The sequence below is a fragment of the Fomitopsis serialis genome (genome assembly GCF_022376445.1).
Source record: "Fomitopsis serialis strain Sig1Antser10 chromosome Unknown B0H18scaffold_125, whole genome shotgun sequence".
NCBI classification, from domain to species: domain Eukaryota; kingdom Fungi; phylum Basidiomycota; class Agaricomycetes; order Polyporales; family Fomitopsidaceae; genus Fomitopsis; species Fomitopsis serialis.
In genome coordinates this window covers 27,212-43,750 of record NW_025955085.1, presented here as the reverse complement: position 1 = coordinate 43,750, position 16,539 = coordinate 27,212, and the positions used below count along the sequence as shown (strand labels likewise).

Sequence of the window (16,539 nt, the reverse complement as noted above, 5' to 3'; positions counted from 1 at the left end):
TTCCGATATTCCCGTTTTGATATTGTAACCTGAAACAGGGTATAAGAACACCCAGTGGTGGTGGCCCTCAGACCGTGTTCGTATCTGTCCACCGCACGCGCCCTCGTGTTCCCCACCTTTGGGCCACCAATATGCTCCGGTCCAGACCAGCGTTTGTTGAGCGCAATCGGGAAAGGATTGTATGGGTGGCCATAGCCGAAGTGACGCATGTTCTCAATGAGCTCACTTCACCGCTACCAATAACTTTAGAGGCAGTCCCCTCCCCTTCGCTGCCAGCACCGTCATCTCCGAGGGCGAAGCGAGCCGGATCTCGACGTCAGGTGGGCCAGTGTAAACCTACACTGCGGGTGATCGCACCTGACGGTTCTGGGGTTCGCAGGGAATGGTCTAGGATCGAGCGGCAAGCACTCCGAGGCTGGGATCTGCCGTGCCCGAGTGCATGGACGACGAAGCACAAGTGTGTATGTACCCTCCTATGTGCATACGTGCGTCAGCTCGGAAATGGGCGGCAACCAGCGTGGTGTTTCGTACCGTGGTCACAGGACGAGCTTGTTTTGCGGACGCAAGGCACCTACGTTCTTCTAGTGCATTGACTCGCCGTAACCCCGTATGCACGGTGGAGTTGTGTACCAGCATGTGCCCGGTGCGGTCGTCGAATCCCGATGTCCGAGCCTTCACGTATCTAAGCGAGAGGTCCCCTGCTTTCCAGGCGTCAAGAGGATGAAGTATCGTCATAGTTGCTGACAAAGTACATAGAAGACAGTACTGCATGGGCATATGATGATGCATTGCCTGAGCTGGGGATGCGACTAGGTCAGTAGTAAGCGGTACAGCACTATAGACACAACACAAGTGCGCGATAGATGTATAGTACAAACGTCCTAAAAATGCGAATGGTAGTATCATCGTTCGTGCGTGAGTATGGTACAGATGGTCATAATCATAAGCGTAAATCGCGTCGTGGACGCCCGAGCGGAGTCGGGCGCGAGTCGTCAAATATCACCTGAACCGAAACGAGACCGATAAGGAGAGAGCGGCGAGAGCGAAAGCGAGACGAGAAAGCAGAGCAGACGACAAGCAAATACGCAAGTACCTGCAAAAGTTTTGGGCCAATCGCGGACCGGCGAGACCAATAGATCACCAAAAATCCCAAGAAACGAAAGAGGAAGCAAGCCGCGCAGCGAGGAGCACCTCACGGCTTCTCGAAGATGAGCTTGCCGGTGCCTCCGCCACCGCCGCTCTTGTCGACCTCGACGCCGACCAGCCGTGTCTTCTCACCGAGCCAGTCAACGCGACGGACACCAGCCTCCCAACCGCCACCCATGCGTGTGCATCGACGCTCGTACGCCTTCGCGACCTTCTGCTGTGCCCGGCTCCCGTTCCCCAGAGCCGCCCACTCCTCTGGCGTCACGGGCGTCATGAGTGTGGTATGCACAGCATAGAGGACATCAAGGTTCGTGATGGTTCCGCTCAGCTTCGGAGGGCCCACGGTGAAACGAGGACCGGGCGAAGCCGTGGTCGGGGGCGCAGATACGATAACTGGCCATGGGAACTTTGACGAGCGGAGGACGAGACGGGCGCCCGAAGGCATGGGCGGCTCCGTGGCAGGTTGGGCAAGGGTATGCGAAGGAATGGCAGAGTGGGTTGCACGGTCCAGGACCGTCCGTGCCGATGGCGTGAATGTGACGTCGTACGTGAGCGGCGCGTGGTGAAGACGCGTGTACGCGAGGAGTGGATGCATATGCAGCATAGGCGTACGAGGCCGCGAGTAGCAGCTAGATTGCGAGTGGGTCGAAGACGGGCCACCGCGAAGCGAGCCGTCTGAGTCTCCGGTCAGTTATAGCATGAGACGCGAAGCCAAAAATAACTCACAAGATGACGCAGTGCCGACACTAGATTGCCAACTCTGGTTCTGCCTCAAGGGCGGACGGACGTCAACAGAGGAGCGCCCACTGTGGTGCCCCATGTCAGAGCTAGACGACCGTGGCGCCCCCATACCGAAGAGCGAGGAACTTGAATTCGAATGTGAGCCAGGCGGCGTAATGCGCCCGCCGGCAGAGGTATACGTCGCATATTGAGCTAAGATCGATGTCCCCGACAAGTGAGCATAGGAGAGTTCGAATTGTGATGATCAAACTCACCGGGTTCGCGAGTCTTGTAGCTTGCCCGACGCAGGCTGTTCGCGCGCGGTTCCGCGTAAGGTGAAGTAGCACTGCGCTTCGCATAACCGTGCGCTGTTCGTGTATCAGGGCCGGTAGCATAGCGAAGCGGCGAGGGATTCGCTGCGCGGGAGGCAGAGAACTGTAGCTGCGCTGGGTGTTTGCGCTACCACTGGAGGCGCCAGCAGGCGCATAGATGGGAGCAGCAGGTCCCGCAGAGCGCGAGCGGCTGTGAGACTTAGAGGACCCAGCAGTGCTGCTCGAGCCACCAAACCAGTTGCGAAAGTAAGAAGGCATGATAGTCATTTGGTGCGAATGCGATCGGTGTTGATAATACCTCGAGGTGGCGGACGACGAGTTCGAAGACAAGTGGCGGATACGGTGCGGTCTTGCAAGAGAGCAAAGGAACAACTCTACTTCGCAACGGCTGCAGGGGGAACGCAGCAGAGAGATCTGAGAGGGACTCCTTATAAGTCGACGTGACGGGAACAGAGAATGCACCTCGTTTGGGGCAGGTACGGTTACGTGACTTGGTGCATCGAGTTCTGGACACCGCCTACCGCGGTGGGTAGCGTGGAAAGACCCCCAGAATAATGAAAGGACGTGCGGGGAGGCCTGGATCGAGCTGTCCAGTTCTAGACAGCGTGTGCATAGCCGCTGCTCTTCGACCGCCCCTTCGCCGTAAACTCCGTGATACGCAGGTATTACAATCACCCTTAGCGACACGCCCCCGCGTCCAATGGGCAGCCGACAGCACAGACCAGGTGGTCTTTTCCAGGCCTTTTCCTGCGGAAATGTTGGCATTCGATGTACAAAACAGTAATAATTGTGATTGGCGGCGTGACAAGGGCCTCCACCGGGCGTTAGGCCGCTAACAATGATCTTAGAACCTGGAGAAGGCGCGTGGCGAAGGCGTGTTTTCCCGTTCTAGGGGGCGCGGCAAGCGCGCTGTACCGTTTGGGCTCTTTACCGACGCGGGGGATGCACGACCAGTCCAGGTGTCGAAGAGCGCCATGACTCTACCTGCAGACTGTGTCTTGTCATGCTGACGTCTTCGTCGCCCCAGTAAAAGCGCACTCCTGCAGACTTGAGTTGGCCACCAGGAGCTGCGTAGATTGTACTATGCTTGGACCAAGGGCACCGAAGACAAGACCGGCAGAATCCAGGGCGGGAAGACCGGAAGGCGCATAGTCATGGACATGATACGAGCGCACCGGACGTTGGCCCGGTTAAGGGAAAGTAGCGCACGTATATGGCATGCCTTGCCTGCTTCTCCGGACTAAAATGAACCACGGGTCCAGGCTGTGGAGATCAGCACCCTAGAACCGGGCATCACAAATGAGATGCAGATTCCGAGATCTCGTTGGTCGTTGTGGGACCCGTCGACAGCACCTTCCGGCACACAGACACCGGCGGCTCGTCGCCGAATCCCCCTACTGCGGCGGTGGCCAAGCTATCCCGACGCGCCAGCCCCCGCGCCTCGAAGAATGATCCAAGCAGTGCGGGGCAGGGAATGAGCGGGTGTTTCGGCGGTAGGGGGGCGGGTTCTAGAGCAGTCCCACCGTGCCGACAGCGGACGTGATGCTCATCTCCACCTCTGCTGCGAACTATCATGCGCCTGTAGTCTCAACTGGAATGCGGGTGTCGGATTTGTTGACTGAACCTGGACTGAACAGCAAGCGCCGTGGGCTAGGCGCGTCAGCGCAGATCGTCGAACCGAACCGTGACGCAGGAGGGGAACAGCGAGGGCAAAACCAGCACAGATCCCAGCGAGAGTGATCGAGCGCATGCGCAGCACCCAGGCCAGAAGGTTCGAAGCACGATGTCTGCGCGTCCTCCGCCAGCGAGAGATACCCGAATGCCTTCGCGAGAGAGGATCACGGAAAACAAATCGGCCAGCTACAGATGTACGTTCAGGCCTCGACCAAGGATCCTGCTGCGTGGCTCCACCGCCTGTCTTGGGGTGCATTCTGTACCGTACCAGTCTTGAGCCAGTGATTGGTAGCCAACACGCTGGCATGCTGAGACGAACTTGGGGGAGGCTGAACAGACCAGAACGCCGAGATGCGAGCTGTAGGTGGACGCTCAACTAGAGTGCTCCTCCGCCAGACTAGACAAACCAGTTCGCCAGCGCAGTCATCCAGCGATGCGATTCACCGTGAACAGTCGAACATTCGTCAAGACTGGGGAGCTCCGCATGCCATGACACGTTGCAAGGAGGGTTGTCCTGAAAAAAGGTGGAGGTTCGATGTCGGCTATCAGTACCCCGAGGCGTTTAGGACCAGGGACCAAAAGACCATAGCTAGCCCAAGGTTCAACAGCATGAAGGATACGCCCGCAGCTCTCTGAGACGCATCATGAAAGAACAAAGACTGAACGAACACGAGGCCGAAGTAACTCCTGAGCATGAGAGCGGTTCGCAAGAGTTTCATTGTCGAGAAAAGGACGATGCATGACACAACAGATCATAGCGGAAATGTCATCGCCAGCATAGATGCCCTAAATGAACACTGTCAGAGAAAACGTGGCAGGGATAGGAAAGCACACGTACCGTACAACAACCTCCTAAACCATCCACACGAAAGAGCATACGCGCCAGCCAGTTACAGACGAGATGTGGGGGATCCAGGCCCTCCATGGCCGGCCGCTACAGCAGTCTCGAACAACATGTGCAGAGCTATGCTACTACCGTAGCTGCTGTGCGTCACCTCGCTTGTCCTTTCAAGACAATCCCGCCAGTACGGAGTTACACATCACATTCGGCGAGGATCTTTCCACGGTCGGTCAAGCTGCATCAGAAAGCATCTTCCATCTGCCAAAGACAGCAGTTCTAGGGTGCGGAGAGGCCGATGGTCTCGAACTGCCGCGCCCCGACGACCTGTACGACATGACCGAGGGACGGACGAAGCGCAGTAACGAACACACTGAACGGAGCAGCATGCAAACATGAGGGCGCAACGCAAGCCGGAGAGATGACTGCACTGATGCGCTTCTGGGGCGCGCGCAAGAACGGGATCGTTCGAACCCCGGACGATGTCGTCAGGGACGCGGAGGTGAGAGAGCAGTGCTTGGTTTGGTATGGGACACCCGAGGAGGGCGGAGGGCGGGGTAGCCTAGACCGTAGCAAGCGCGCAGAATACCCGAGGCAAAGCAGGGCGTTCAACAATGGAGCAGCTCAGCAGTAGGATCTCGTCAAACGGGACGAACGTTGGTGGTAACCTGAAGAGGATACACCGCTCTCGGGCATACATATGCAATCGCTGTAGACGCAGACGAGGTTCGCCGGACGCGACGAGGCATACGCAGCAAGTGGTATCATGTTCGTGACGCTATCATTCGTCCTCATTCGTCGGTCAAAGGGCATTGCAGTGACGCAGGCTGTGCTAAGTCGAGGACATGCGGCATAGATAGCGCGACACCGTGCGCAGATAGCACATCCTCATTGCCCTGACATAGTCTTGCACGAAGGGGAGAAGCACGGGCTTCTCGGTGGTGACGCCGGCCTGTTCCTCGAACAGCGGGGACCCTCGTAGCAATGCGTTCCAGACCTCGGTATCGTGCCGACACCGAGGACCGTCGAGGAAACTGATCAAACGGCAGAGACTTGTTTGGGAGGGACCGCACCGCGTTGTCCGCCTCCTGGACGCGCAACCGACCGCGAGGCGAAGTCCAGACAAAAAGAGAGCATAAAGCCACGCGAATTTGCGATTGGTCCGCGTGGAGCCGAGAGAAGATCGACCTCTGCGTCAGAGAAGCTCACCGGTATTGAGTCAATGTGGAAGCTCCGATGCACGGCGGAATGACATAACTTGTTGTCGCTCAATCTTCTTTACCTGAGGCGGCATGTCGCGCGGGCGACCTTGAAGACTGTATGTTAGCCCATACTCCCTATCGGACAGTCTAGACTGCCTGACCGTCGACCGTCATATCGCCTGCGCACACTGGCCATGTCTGCAGAGTCATTTCCGTCCGCGGAGCGCCAGAGTCGATGGTTCGAGCGAAGTAGAACTCGTCGCAGCTTTCCTGAGGTGCTGCGCGATGATGTGAACCGGACGAGGCATATTCTATGGACCTGCCCCCTCTATCGTTAACATCCTCATTGGGACCTGACGATCCATATGCCTGAGACTCACCTGGCAAGAGACGCGGTCGAGCTCTATAGAAGTCGGATAACGTTCTGGTGAAAACACGAACGTGCAGATACCCGGCTTGGAACGCCTTCACTGTCAGCTCCTTTGCACGATTTGCAATGACCGAAGACTCACCGTGAGACCGGCTTCAGCGCATCTCGACCCCTACAATCAACACCAGCATCTTCGCACGAGCGACCGTACATGCACCGCGTGCCGGCGGTGATACGTTGGGTATGCGGGACTATCAATAGGAAGACCAGATAACAGTGCTGTCGCGTGAGCTCACCGTACTCCGACTAACAGTCAATGAAACACTACCATAGCTTATTCTCTTAAGCGACTCGATGACCTGACGTATGCAACTCGTGGGCTGCGCGTAGCATTGACGGTGCGAGCGAGGCTGCGATGCTGACTGCTGGAAGACTTGTGATAGTGACGTTCAACCAGAGCTCCGTAGGGGCCAAGATGGCATGATTGACGCATATATGCGCCTGTTAAATGCTTGCAGCGAGTTTTTGTGACGGCCAGTGCGCTGTAGATGGATTGGAGAGTGGACGCTAGGCGCAAGATTCAGGAGACGCGACTGGCTCTATCATGGGCATTGGGTCAGCGAGTCACAGTCACAGCCAATCAGCGCCTGTGACTCCCGCGAATGCGACGTGTGAATCGGTGTGACCGTGACGTGTCAATGGGCGCGTCCAAGCTCGAGCGCTCGCCTCAGCGAGCCAGTGGCACTCCGGGCAGACCTCAGCTAGTCTTGAGTTTCCAGCACCATCTACGCAGTACTTCAGTGGTCTTGAGCCTGTCGTTAGGGCCACACGGCACATTGTGGATCAACTTTCACTTTGACATCACGTTTTGACCGTACTATGCACTCTCTTCAAAATCACTTCCAACACAATCATTCAAGGTCTCTGTCAGTCGTCTGAAAGGCAGCGTGTCGAAGGCATAAACTAACATCAAGTTTGCCTCTGACAATTGAGAGGTAAGGATTGATGATTTACGCGGGAACCTTGCCGCTACTCACCGTGCTTGCAGCCTGCTGCGCCGTGGACGATCTGGCTCATGTCAACGAACACGGCAAACTTCACCGTAAACCGACGGTTATCTCAACACATGCGTATTCAGGATCTTTAGCTGCTGTTCCGTTCGTAAAAGACGCGAGTCTTCACCAGCGCGTCCATTACCCTGTGATAGACAGTACGTCAGCAAATTCCCCTCTCCGTGCGGCGACTCACGTGTAGGCTGTACGCTGGTAGGGCAGGCAGAGTGGGTGAGGCATCTCCGAGTCAACCGAGGCCTCTCTGAGTCTGTGCTTCACTCTGAGCAACTGTCGAACGGCCTTCCGCCATACTTGCCCTGCCGGTGAAGATGCGCCTCTCCCCCCGAGATTTTCACGTCGGACGTGAAGTCGGTCTGGCGAATTAGCAAGACATGATTGCATCTCGCTTTGTCGCGTTCGCGATGGTACTGGACCTTCCTGCAAGCGCACAGTCGCAAGACTGGCTGAAGGCATACAACGCGATCAGATGACGGGCAGCGATATGACGTCACAAGGCGAGGTGACTTTAGGCTTGTCCGAACGTACAACACGGTTTACATACTTCTTCTCCTCCTACCACCACCAGCATGCACAAAGTAGCGAATGCTCTGAAACAGCACCTCCGACCACAGGGGGAGACACGGCCAGAAACATCTCCAGCAGCACAGGCTAGGCTGCCAACCACGTCGTTTACCGACGTCGATCTGTACCGCTACCGAAAGCAACGCGGAGTTAATCTCGGTCCGCATCCGTTTCTGTTGTATCGTCTCATAACCCGATCGATTGATCATTCCATTGAGCAGGCTCTTGGTTCGTTCTCGAGCGATGGATCGCAGATGCGCCCTTCTGCTCCGCCGATGGCCCCGCGCAAAGCGATCTCGACGTTGCGCGCGGCTCCCACGCCAAAGAGGTGCTCGAGCGGCATTGGGACACTTGGGTGTCCGAAGAGGACTGGGCGTGGATTGCCGACAGAGGCATAAACACTGTCCGCCTGCCGGTACGCAGTCTTTCTTCCTTTGCCCCTCCTTTTCGCCTCCCGCTACTGCGAGATTACACGACTTGCTACGATATGTGTCGAAATGGTGGTGTTCGGGTGCGAAGGATCTGCGCAGAGCAATTCGGGATGGCGGGCCGATGCTCGGCATTGCCAGGCATGATGCGCGTGTTGTCGGTGTTCTTAGCTGCGAGGCGTAACACGACTCTCATATCACCGCGACGCAGCAGGTGGACACATTTCATCATGGGGCAGCCGAACCATGTGATTCAATTTACTCACAAAATCTTCACCTCACGCAGATTGGTTTCTATCACCTATGCGGTGTCGATCAAACAGTCTTGCAGGGCACCGACTTCGCCCAGCTCGGTCATGTCTTTGACAGGGCTTGGGTCAGAATCACAAAAGCCATCGCTACCGCGCATCGCTATGGCCTAGGTGTTCTCATCGGTAAGTTCATACTGGACCGTTGAGGGCGTAGCGAGGCAGGCTCACATGACGTGCTTGCAGACCTGCACGCTGCTCCGGGCAAACAAAATGCCGACTCACATTCTGGGTCGTCTTCGGAGCCAACATTCTTCACGAGTCCTCATAACATGCCTCACACGATCCACGTCCTCTCCGTCCTGCTTTCCCAGCTCACAGCCTTTACTCGCTCGCACAACCCGCCGCTGCCCAACGTTGTCGGCATCGAGCTTCTCAACGAGCCGCAGCCCGGGCCGCACAACGCTTCCCTCGAGAGATGGTACCTCGACGCCTTCCGCACGCTCCGCAACATCGATCCAAGTATACCACTGTACATCGGCGACGTCTGGATGACGGATCAGTGCGCGGACTTTCTCAGCAATTCCGGAGTGCCGTTCGCCGTCCTGGACCACCACCTGTATCGCTGCTTCACTCAGCAGGACATCTCTACGCCCGTGTCGCAGCACGCGAGGTCCCTCTCCGACCAGAACGAATGGGCACCCCAGATGTTCGCGCGTGTCGCGCAGAAGCTCGAAGGCGCAGGCTGTGGTATGATAGTCGGCGAATGGTCGTGCGGTCTCAACCCGGGCTCCCTGCAAGGTGTAGGCGACGAAGATAGGGCCAGACGTGAATACGTGGATGCTCAGCTGCAACTCTACGATCGCCATTGCGCCGGGTGGTTCTTCTGGACTTACAAGAAACAGCACGGAGACAAGGGCTGGTCGCTCAGAGACGCCGTTGCCGCGAACGTATTCCCGAGTTCCGTGGGGCTGAGAGCGAACAGGCCGGTTGTAGATGATCCCGAGCGCACCGCACGGAGAGATCAGGCAAGAGACGTGGCTTTAGGTGAGTGACATCATCCATGATATCCGGAGAAGAACCGACGACCTCGATCGCGAGCAGGTTCGCACAGCTCTTGGTGGTCTCAGCACCCAGGGAACTACGAGCATTGGCGGTTCGGCGACGGGTTCACAGAGGGATGGGAAGATGCGTGGCTGTTCTTCTTCATCTCTTCCCATGCACAGCGTACCGGCTTCATCTCCGAGCTTGGCTTCAAGGGTCCGTGGGGGAAGAGGAGGAGTCAGGAGCACATCAATAAGAAGGGTAACAGTAACATCTGGGAGTACGGTGAGTCGTCATCCGCGTGCAATAATACGATGCTAAATGTGATGCAGAGCATGGGTTCTCTCAGGGAGTAGCGCGGCCCGCGGAGACTTCGAGAAGATGTGCTGCTAGCTTGTATCCAGCACAGTGACAGCACTGGAGGTCAATATAAATGGGCCCTGTGAGTATGCATCGATCGTAAATAAATACATTCGTCTGTCCGTCTCAGTCTTTGTAAGTGGCGTTGTAGGACTCGTGTTGCAAGGGGACATGGTCGAACTTCTCTGCGCCGACCGGCCTGTACGACCTCTGGGGGCTCCCTCGTGCCTTGCTTACGAGCATTGCAGCAATGATGATCAAGAGCAGCAGCGCTCCACCCATAAGCCCGATGATGATGTATGAGTTGCGCATGAGAGCAGAGTAGTCGTCGGAAGACGACGACGGCGAGGAGAGGAAACTGCGCCGGCAGCCGAAAGGTCGTCGTCGTCATCATCAGAGGCCGCGGATGACGAGCTATTTGATTGCGCCGCGGCGAAGGCGGAGAGTCTCTGCTGGTTCAGCTGTGCGAACTCCGTCGCGGCCGCCTCAGCATCAGTTGTCTAGAGCAGCCACCGTCAGTCACAAAATCACTCTACCACCAAACACGATCACTCACGCTGAGCATCTGAACGTATGGTCCAATATCGGCTTGAGAGCTGTTTCCGATGTTGAGGTTGTACAGGGTGTACGCATTCCGAAGGAAGGTATCTCCAAGCAGCAGCGCTAGGTGCCCAGCGATAAGTCTCGGAATAGGAGCACGTAAGGGACGATGAATACTCACAGCCGTCGGGGAAGCCCTCGAGGCGAGCGAACGCACCCTCGCAGATCACCGTGCCATTGTCCTCCAATGCGTAGGGTTGGATCGTATCAATGGGGTTAATCGGGAACTCTATACCACTGTCGGTGTGACCTAGTGAGCGAATAGGCGACATCCATGCCATGATTAGCGTACCCGAAGACAAGGGTAACGTTGATCTGAGCGTTGCAGTCCACGACCGAGAAGTCGGTATCGACGGGTTTTGCGTTTGCGCCGTACATGATGTCCACGAACCTCGGATCGATATATGCTTGAGTCGAGAATGCGAGGCGATCAGCGCACTCCTCGGCAGGATGCGATGCGTCACTTACCAGTCGGTGTACCTGTGTCCAGGATCGCAGAAAGGTTTGCGACGCCGCTTGAGCTGCACAGAATCAACAATGGAACCTCAGAATCTGTGAGTAATATCATACCTGGTGTTGTACCATTGCCCGTTAATGACGATGGCATCCATGTGTACAGTCCAGTGTTGGGCCAGGACATCGTTATCACTGCCGACTGGCAAGATGGGAGTGTCCTGGATAGACGCCAGTTCTGGAACAGGGTCACCTGGCAACAGCAGTTAGCAGTGCACTCACCACGTCGTGAAATGGTCTTACCAATGGTGAATTCACCGCCACTGGTGTCAACCTCGCCATCGTTGCGAGACATCAGAATAGTGAACTGAGGTTGGATGCTCGGATCGTTGTAAAAGATCTGCAGTTTCATGAGCTCCGACTCTACTAGAACATCCCTGTTACTCACGTTCTGCAGCGGATTTGCCCCGCTTGCGTTGTACTTGGCTCCCTGCAGATCAGCTGCGATCGTACTAGCCTCTGCCACTCTAATCGGGGGAGATGCCGTGGTGAGCCCATTTAACGAATATGCTGATAGTGGACACAGGAACTTACGGGCTCAGACCTATGAGCCCGCTTATGCCTGGTTCCACCAGGCCGCTTGACGCTGATGAGTTTGCTACATCGACTGGAGACAAGTCAGCGTGGATGAGCAGCCCAAGGGTCTAAAAGCCTACTGTAGGCCTGTTGTGCAATAGTGAAGCCGCCGAACTCAACGTCCGCTGTGAAGATGTGTCCCTGAATCGAAGAGCCGTCCGCAGCATCGGTACCATAGTTGAGTTCCGCTGGAACAGAGGTGTTCACAGAGCCGGATAGAGCAGAGTCCGTGACTATCCACAAGTCCGGACTGCCGGTATCCAAGATCACCTGCATTGTGGTGACGCAACGATGTGTGAGTTGCGATCTCAAAATCAGGGCTGCAGGTGAGCACATACCTCGAACGACTGTCCAGCGATGGTTATGTTGCCAATATAACGAAAGTCTTGATAATTGACGAATCCAGAAAGGTCGGTCGAAGACGCTGACTTCGTTACAGAAACTCTGTGTGGACTAGCATCCCGAATGCTGACGACGTCCCTGCGAAGGGGAATGTGAATAGCAAAGGCCGAGGAAAGGACAGTAGTGGCGAGGAAGGAGAGGGACAGAAGACGTTGATACATGGTCGTTCGCCCAGGGCGGTGGGATGCTCATAGCAGTTGGCAGGCTGTCCTTATGAATGGATTCAGAATGTATTGATGCGCGATGGCCATCACTCAACGGAATCCGCCGCCGGCGCTGGCACCTATTGTCAGACACGGGTTCGGGTTGCGGCAGGTAGCAACCAGCAACTGAACTGCCATCCCACGCTCCGCCACGTTTACCCCGCATGTCGTCCATTTCCGCCTCATCAAGAACAGGACATGTAGCATCAGAGTTGACGCACCTCATGTTGAGTTTACACCAATCCTTTCAGCAGGTCGGACAACTTTATTGACACTTGAAGTCGACAGCGATCGCCGGGTCTGTACAGAGGTTCTGTCATTCAATCACAGCACCCGTCAAGTGTTTTTAAGTTATGCGGGATCACCAACAAGCACCGCGACAGCGCCCATCAAAGCTGTGCGCCCTACTTTCATATATCTCTAAGAGCTCCTGCCAGTAGAAATGAGGTACCGGTCCTCGCGATGCACTTACAGTCAATTAATGCAGAAACAAATCCATGATCCGAAGGCTTACTCCAGGAACGGCCGGATAAGAAGGGATTGAACGTTGGATGCGAAAGTTTGGACCTCGAAGCGAGGTGGTCGTGCGCGCACTTCAGCGCGATTTGTGCGCCTCGCCGGAACGTAGGGTAACCAAGCAAAGTCTCGGAACTTGGACTTCTGGGCTATCACTTCAACGAGGAAGATCTAATCAACGAGCGTCGGTACGGGCGCGCGGCATGAGCATGCGAGCTGTCATCTGCTGTTCTCATGCCAGTGGTAGGCTGTGGTAGGTGAGGCTGAGCACGATCGCGCTGGGGCCAGGCGTGTTGGACCGATTGATTACATAAGCAGACGGTAAGTATAGCATAAGTAGCGCCTCAACGTTTCAACGTCAATCCGCATTTTGATAACTCACTACATCTACAGACATCTACCAATAAGTAGTCGATTGATGTTCGTCTACAACGTGAAGGGGAGGAACTGCCCAGGCTCTTGTTATCCTTTTCATTCGATGTTCTCTAGACAGTGGCTCCGTGACGGGCGCATAACGGAGCAGTCACTCGAAGCTCTCCTTCGCCTTGACCTCACTGGTAAATGACTCTTTGGGCTGCTTCCTGCCGCCAGCGTTCTCTACCCCCCCCACTGACCATCCTCTCGCTGCTTTGGCTCGGAGCTTTTCAGCGTTTGTGGTCGCCAGTCTTGCCCCGCGGGCCGGGTCAACCATCGTTCGCGCATACTTGCGTGCATCTTCTCTCTCGTGCGGTCTGCCGGCTTGTGGTACGCGCCAGGCGTGCGGTATAGCCACGTCCACGTCTGGCCCTTCTTGCACGAGCGTCGAGTACAGTTTCCCGCATGCCCAGCGGTAGAGGCTGGTAGTCGCGGTCGAAGCCATCCGGGTGCGACTGGCGGTACATGCTATGGACCTTCCAAGGCTGGCGATCGAGGTCGACGCACATTTTGATGTACTTGGGGTCAAAATCGGGGTACGGGCTACACAGATCGATCATCCACGCGAGGGCGAGATCGGCGAGCGCCTGGTCGGGGTAGCCTCCGCCCACGTTCAAGTTGGTGTGGACGCCGGAGAACCAACACTGGCGGAGGTCGATGGCTGTGTGAAGACTGAGGTGAGAGGTGCGTGACGAACAGAAGGAGAACAAACGCACATTTCGCCACTTCATCCTTGTCGGGAAGGTGCTACAAAGTGGGGGTGAATGGGCCCAGATATTCGTCCTGAGCCAACGGGTGGAAAGCGTGCTCGATACCTGCCAAGAGCATGCTATAAACTTGAACAAGAGACAAGACCACCGTCGTAGTTCTCACAGTGGCCGGTGACGCCGCCTGCGTTCGATAAGGGCCGCTCCAGGCTTGCTACGGTGTCCCAGCATCCGACAACCTTGCCCTTGACCTTATATACCCTAGGAACGAACCTCGCCCTTTCCGGTATGACTCCCCACTTGTCATAATCGCGCTTGGCCGCGGCATCGGGATCTTGGATGTAGTATTCGTCGAACCTTTCCGGGCACTTAACATACGCCTTGAACGCAGGCTTGAAGGCCCACGAGTTCCGCTTGTTGACTACCCCGAGGCGCGCGATACAAGGTATCCAGCACAGCGACAGCAATCGTCGAGCATCGCAGCAATGATGATCAAGAGCAGCAGCGCTCCACCCATGAGCCCGATGATGATGTATGAGTTGCGCATGAGAGCAGAGTAGTCGTCGGAAGACGAAGACGAAGACGATGGCGAGGGAGAAGAAACTGCGCCGGCAGCCGACAGTTCGTCGTCGTCGTGGTCAACAGTCGCGGATGACGAGCTGTTCGATTGCGCCGCCGCGAAGGCGCAGAGTCTCTGCTGGTTCAGCTGTGCGAACTCCGTCGCGGCCGCCTCAGCATCAGTTGTCTAGAGCAGCCGCCGTCAGTTACACGATCGGTACTCTACCGCCGGACGCGATCACTCACGCTGAGCATCTGAACGTATGGTCCAACTGGAGAGCTGTTTCCGATGTTGAGGTTGTACAGAGTATACGCATTCCGAAGGAAGGTATCTCCAAGAAGTAGCACTGGTGCCCAGCAATTGATCTCGGAATAGGAGCGTGCAAGACGACGATGAATACTCACAGCCGTCGGGGAGGCCCTCGAGTCGACCGAACGAACCACTGCAGATCACCGTACCGTTGTCGTCCAATGCGACGGGTTGGATCGCGTCAATGGGATGAATCGGGAACTCTATACCGCTGTTGGTTTGACCTAATGAGTGAGTGGGTGGGCGACGGTCCTGTCATGACTGGCGCACCCGAACACAAACGAGATGTTGATCTGAGTGTTGCAGTCCACGACCGAGAAGTCTGTTTGGATGGGCTGTGCGTTTGCGCCGAACATGATGTCCACGAACCTCGGGTCGACAAGTGCTTTGAGTGAATGCGAGTCGATTAGCACATTCCTCGCTAGAATGCAACGCTTTACTTACCAGTCGGTGTACCAGTGTCCAGGATCGCAGAAAGGTTTGCGACGCCGCTTGAGCTGCAAAGAGATAGTAAGTCAACAACTGAGCCTCAGAACCTGCGAAACGTCTACCTGGTGTTGTACGACTGCCCGTTGATGACGATGGCATCCATGTGCACAGTCCAATGTTGGGCCAGGATTTCATCATCATCATGGCCGACGGGCAAGATGGGCGCGTCCTGGATAGACGCCAGTTCTGGAACAGGGTCACCTGCCAATGACCATTAGCAATGCACTCACTAGGACAACGTGAAATGGTAATACCGATGGTGAATACACCGCCAGAGGTTTCTACCTTGCCATCGTTGCGAGACATTAGGATAGTGAACTGTGGTTTGATACTCGGGTCATTGTAAAAGATCTGCGGTCCCGGTCCTATAAGCTGTGGTCCTACTCGATTTTTGAGCTTCACTCACGTTCTGCATCGGGTTTGCACCGCTTGCGTTGTAATTGGCTTTCTGCAGATCGGCTGCGACCGTCCCAATCTCTGCCACTCTAATCAAGAGAGATGCCGTGGTGAGCGGACCCATTTGATAGATGTGGACACGGAAACTTACGGGCTCAGACCGATGAGCCCGCTCATGCCAGGAGCCACCACGCCGCTTGACACTGACGAGTTTGGCACATCGACTGGAGACAAGTAAGTATCAACGAGCAGTCTAAGGATCTCAGGGGCTACAAAACCTACTGTAGGCCTGTTGTGCGATCGTGAAGCCGCCGAACTCCACATCCGCTGTGAAAATGTATCCCTGAATGGAGGCGCCGTTTGCGGCGTCGGTACCATACTTGTGTTCCGCTGGAATAGAGGTGTTCACAGAGCCGGGCAAAGCAGAGTCCGAGATTATCCACAAGTCCGAACTGCCTGTATCCAAGACCACCTGTATTATGGCAGCGCAACGATGATGAGTTGCGATCTCAAATTCGGGACTGCAGGAGGCACATACCTCGAGCGACTGCCCAGCGATAGTTATGTTGCCACTATAACGACCATTTGCATAATTGACGAATCCAGAAAGGTCGGTCGAGGACGCCGACTTTGTTACAGAAATTCTGTGTGGACTAGCATCCCGAATGCTGACGGCGTTCCTGCAAAGGGGAATATGAATAGCAAAGACCGAGGAAAGAACAGTGGCGGCGAGGAAAGAGAAGGACAGAAGACGGTGATACATGGTCGTTCGCCCAGGGCGGTGGAATGCCCATGCCAGTCGGTTGGCTGTCCTTATGAATCCGAATGGATTGCTGCGGCGATGCGCCATCATTCAACG

At 55.9% G+C, this 16,539-nt stretch overlaps 5 protein-coding genes across 5 annotated transcripts; 1 reads left to right on the top strand and 4 right to left on the bottom strand.

Annotated features, from left to right (window-relative positions):
- Window positions 1–298: 298 nt before the first annotated feature.
- B0H18DRAFT_77824 (uncharacterized protein) lies at window positions 299–1,183 on the bottom strand. Its single transcript, XM_048039244.1, has one exon. The coding sequence runs from the start codon at window positions 904–906 to the stop codon at window positions 388–390; it is 519 nt and encodes a 172-aa protein (XP_047887485.1). The 5' UTR covers window positions 907–1,183; the 3' UTR covers window positions 299–387.
- A 9-nt stretch (window positions 1,184–1,192) lies between these two features.
- Window positions 1,193–2,465, bottom strand: B0H18DRAFT_1087397 (uncharacterized protein; the record flags this gene model as incomplete). The annotated part of the gene is made up of 4 exons (XM_048032163.1): window positions 1,193–1,775; window positions 1,869–2,079; window positions 2,142–2,282; window positions 2,303–2,465. The coding sequence occupies 4 exons, from the start codon at window positions 2,463–2,465 to the stop codon at window positions 1,193–1,195; spliced, it is 1,098 nt and encodes a 365-aa protein (XP_047887484.1).
- Window positions 2,466–7,892: 5,427 nt separating this feature from the next.
- Window positions 7,893–10,272, top strand: B0H18DRAFT_77651 (glycoside hydrolase). The gene is made up of 6 exons (XM_048039242.1): window positions 7,893–8,075; window positions 8,138–8,331; window positions 8,631–8,778; window positions 8,839–9,639; window positions 9,697–9,921; window positions 9,969–10,272. The coding sequence occupies exons 1-6, from the start codon at window positions 7,922–7,924 to the stop codon at window positions 10,046–10,048; spliced, it is 1,602 nt and encodes a 533-aa protein (XP_047887483.1). The 5' UTR covers window positions 7,893–7,921; the 3' UTR covers window positions 10,049–10,272.
- On the bottom strand, window positions 10,073–12,544 carry B0H18DRAFT_77721 (aspartic peptidase domain-containing protein). The gene is made up of 11 exons (XM_048039243.1): window positions 12,024–12,544; window positions 11,766–11,955; window positions 11,644–11,716; window positions 11,498–11,576; window positions 11,353–11,449; window positions 11,167–11,302; window positions 11,065–11,117; window positions 10,889–11,003; window positions 10,718–10,833; window positions 10,553–10,659; window positions 10,073–10,496 (listed from the first exon to the last, which is right to left on the bottom strand). Exons 1-11 carry the CDS (start codon window positions 12,246–12,248, stop codon window positions 10,254–10,256), a joined length of 1,434 nt encoding a protein of 477 aa, XP_047887482.1. The 5' UTR covers window positions 12,249–12,544; the 3' UTR covers window positions 10,073–10,253.
- A 785-nt stretch (window positions 12,545–13,329) lies between these two features.
- B0H18DRAFT_1124494 (aspartic peptidase domain-containing protein) lies at window positions 13,330–16,443 on the bottom strand (the record flags this gene model as incomplete). The annotated part of the gene is made up of 15 exons (XM_048034861.1): window positions 13,330–13,675; window positions 13,728–13,881; window positions 13,937–13,967; window positions 14,071–14,319; window positions 14,370–14,672; window positions 14,732–14,832; window positions 14,891–15,006; window positions 15,066–15,180; window positions 15,240–15,292; window positions 15,347–15,485; window positions 15,539–15,635; window positions 15,691–15,769; window positions 15,832–15,904; window positions 15,963–16,152; window positions 16,219–16,443. The coding sequence occupies 15 exons, from the start codon at window positions 16,441–16,443 to the stop codon at window positions 13,330–13,332; spliced, it is 2,271 nt and encodes a 756-aa protein (XP_047887481.1).
- Window positions 16,444–16,539: the final 96 nt, after the last annotated feature.

Excerpts from the sequence above, each read along its gene's own strand:
- B0H18DRAFT_77824 (XM_048039244.1), bottom strand. The coding sequence starts at position 906 with ATGATACTACCATTCGCATTTTTAGGACGTTTGTACTATACATCTATC.
- B0H18DRAFT_77651 (XM_048039242.1), top strand. The coding sequence starts at position 7,922 with ATGCACAAAGTAGCGAATGCTCTGAAACAGCACCTCCGACCACAGGGG. Across the intron at positions 8,779-8,838 it reads TGGCCTAGGTGTTCTCATCG|ACCTGCACGCTGCTCCGGGC; the intron begins GTAAGTTCATAC and ends ACGTGCTTGCAG. Across the intron at positions 9,922-9,968 it reads CAGTAACATCTGGGAGTACG|AGCATGGGTTCTCTCAGGGA; the intron begins GTGAGTCGTCAT and ends AATGTGATGCAG.
- B0H18DRAFT_77721 (XM_048039243.1), bottom strand. The coding sequence starts at position 12,248 with ATGTATCAACGTCTTCTGTCCCTCTCCTTCCTCGCCACTACTGTCCTT. Across the intron at positions 11,956-12,023 it reads TCGCTGGACAGTCGTTCGAG|GTGATCTTGGATACCGGCAG; the intron begins GTATGTGCTCAC and ends ACCACAATGCAG. Across the intron at positions 11,717-11,765 it reads TATTGCACAACAGGCCTACA|TCGATGTAGCAAACTCATCA; the intron begins GTAGGCTTTTAG and ends ACTTGTCTCCAG.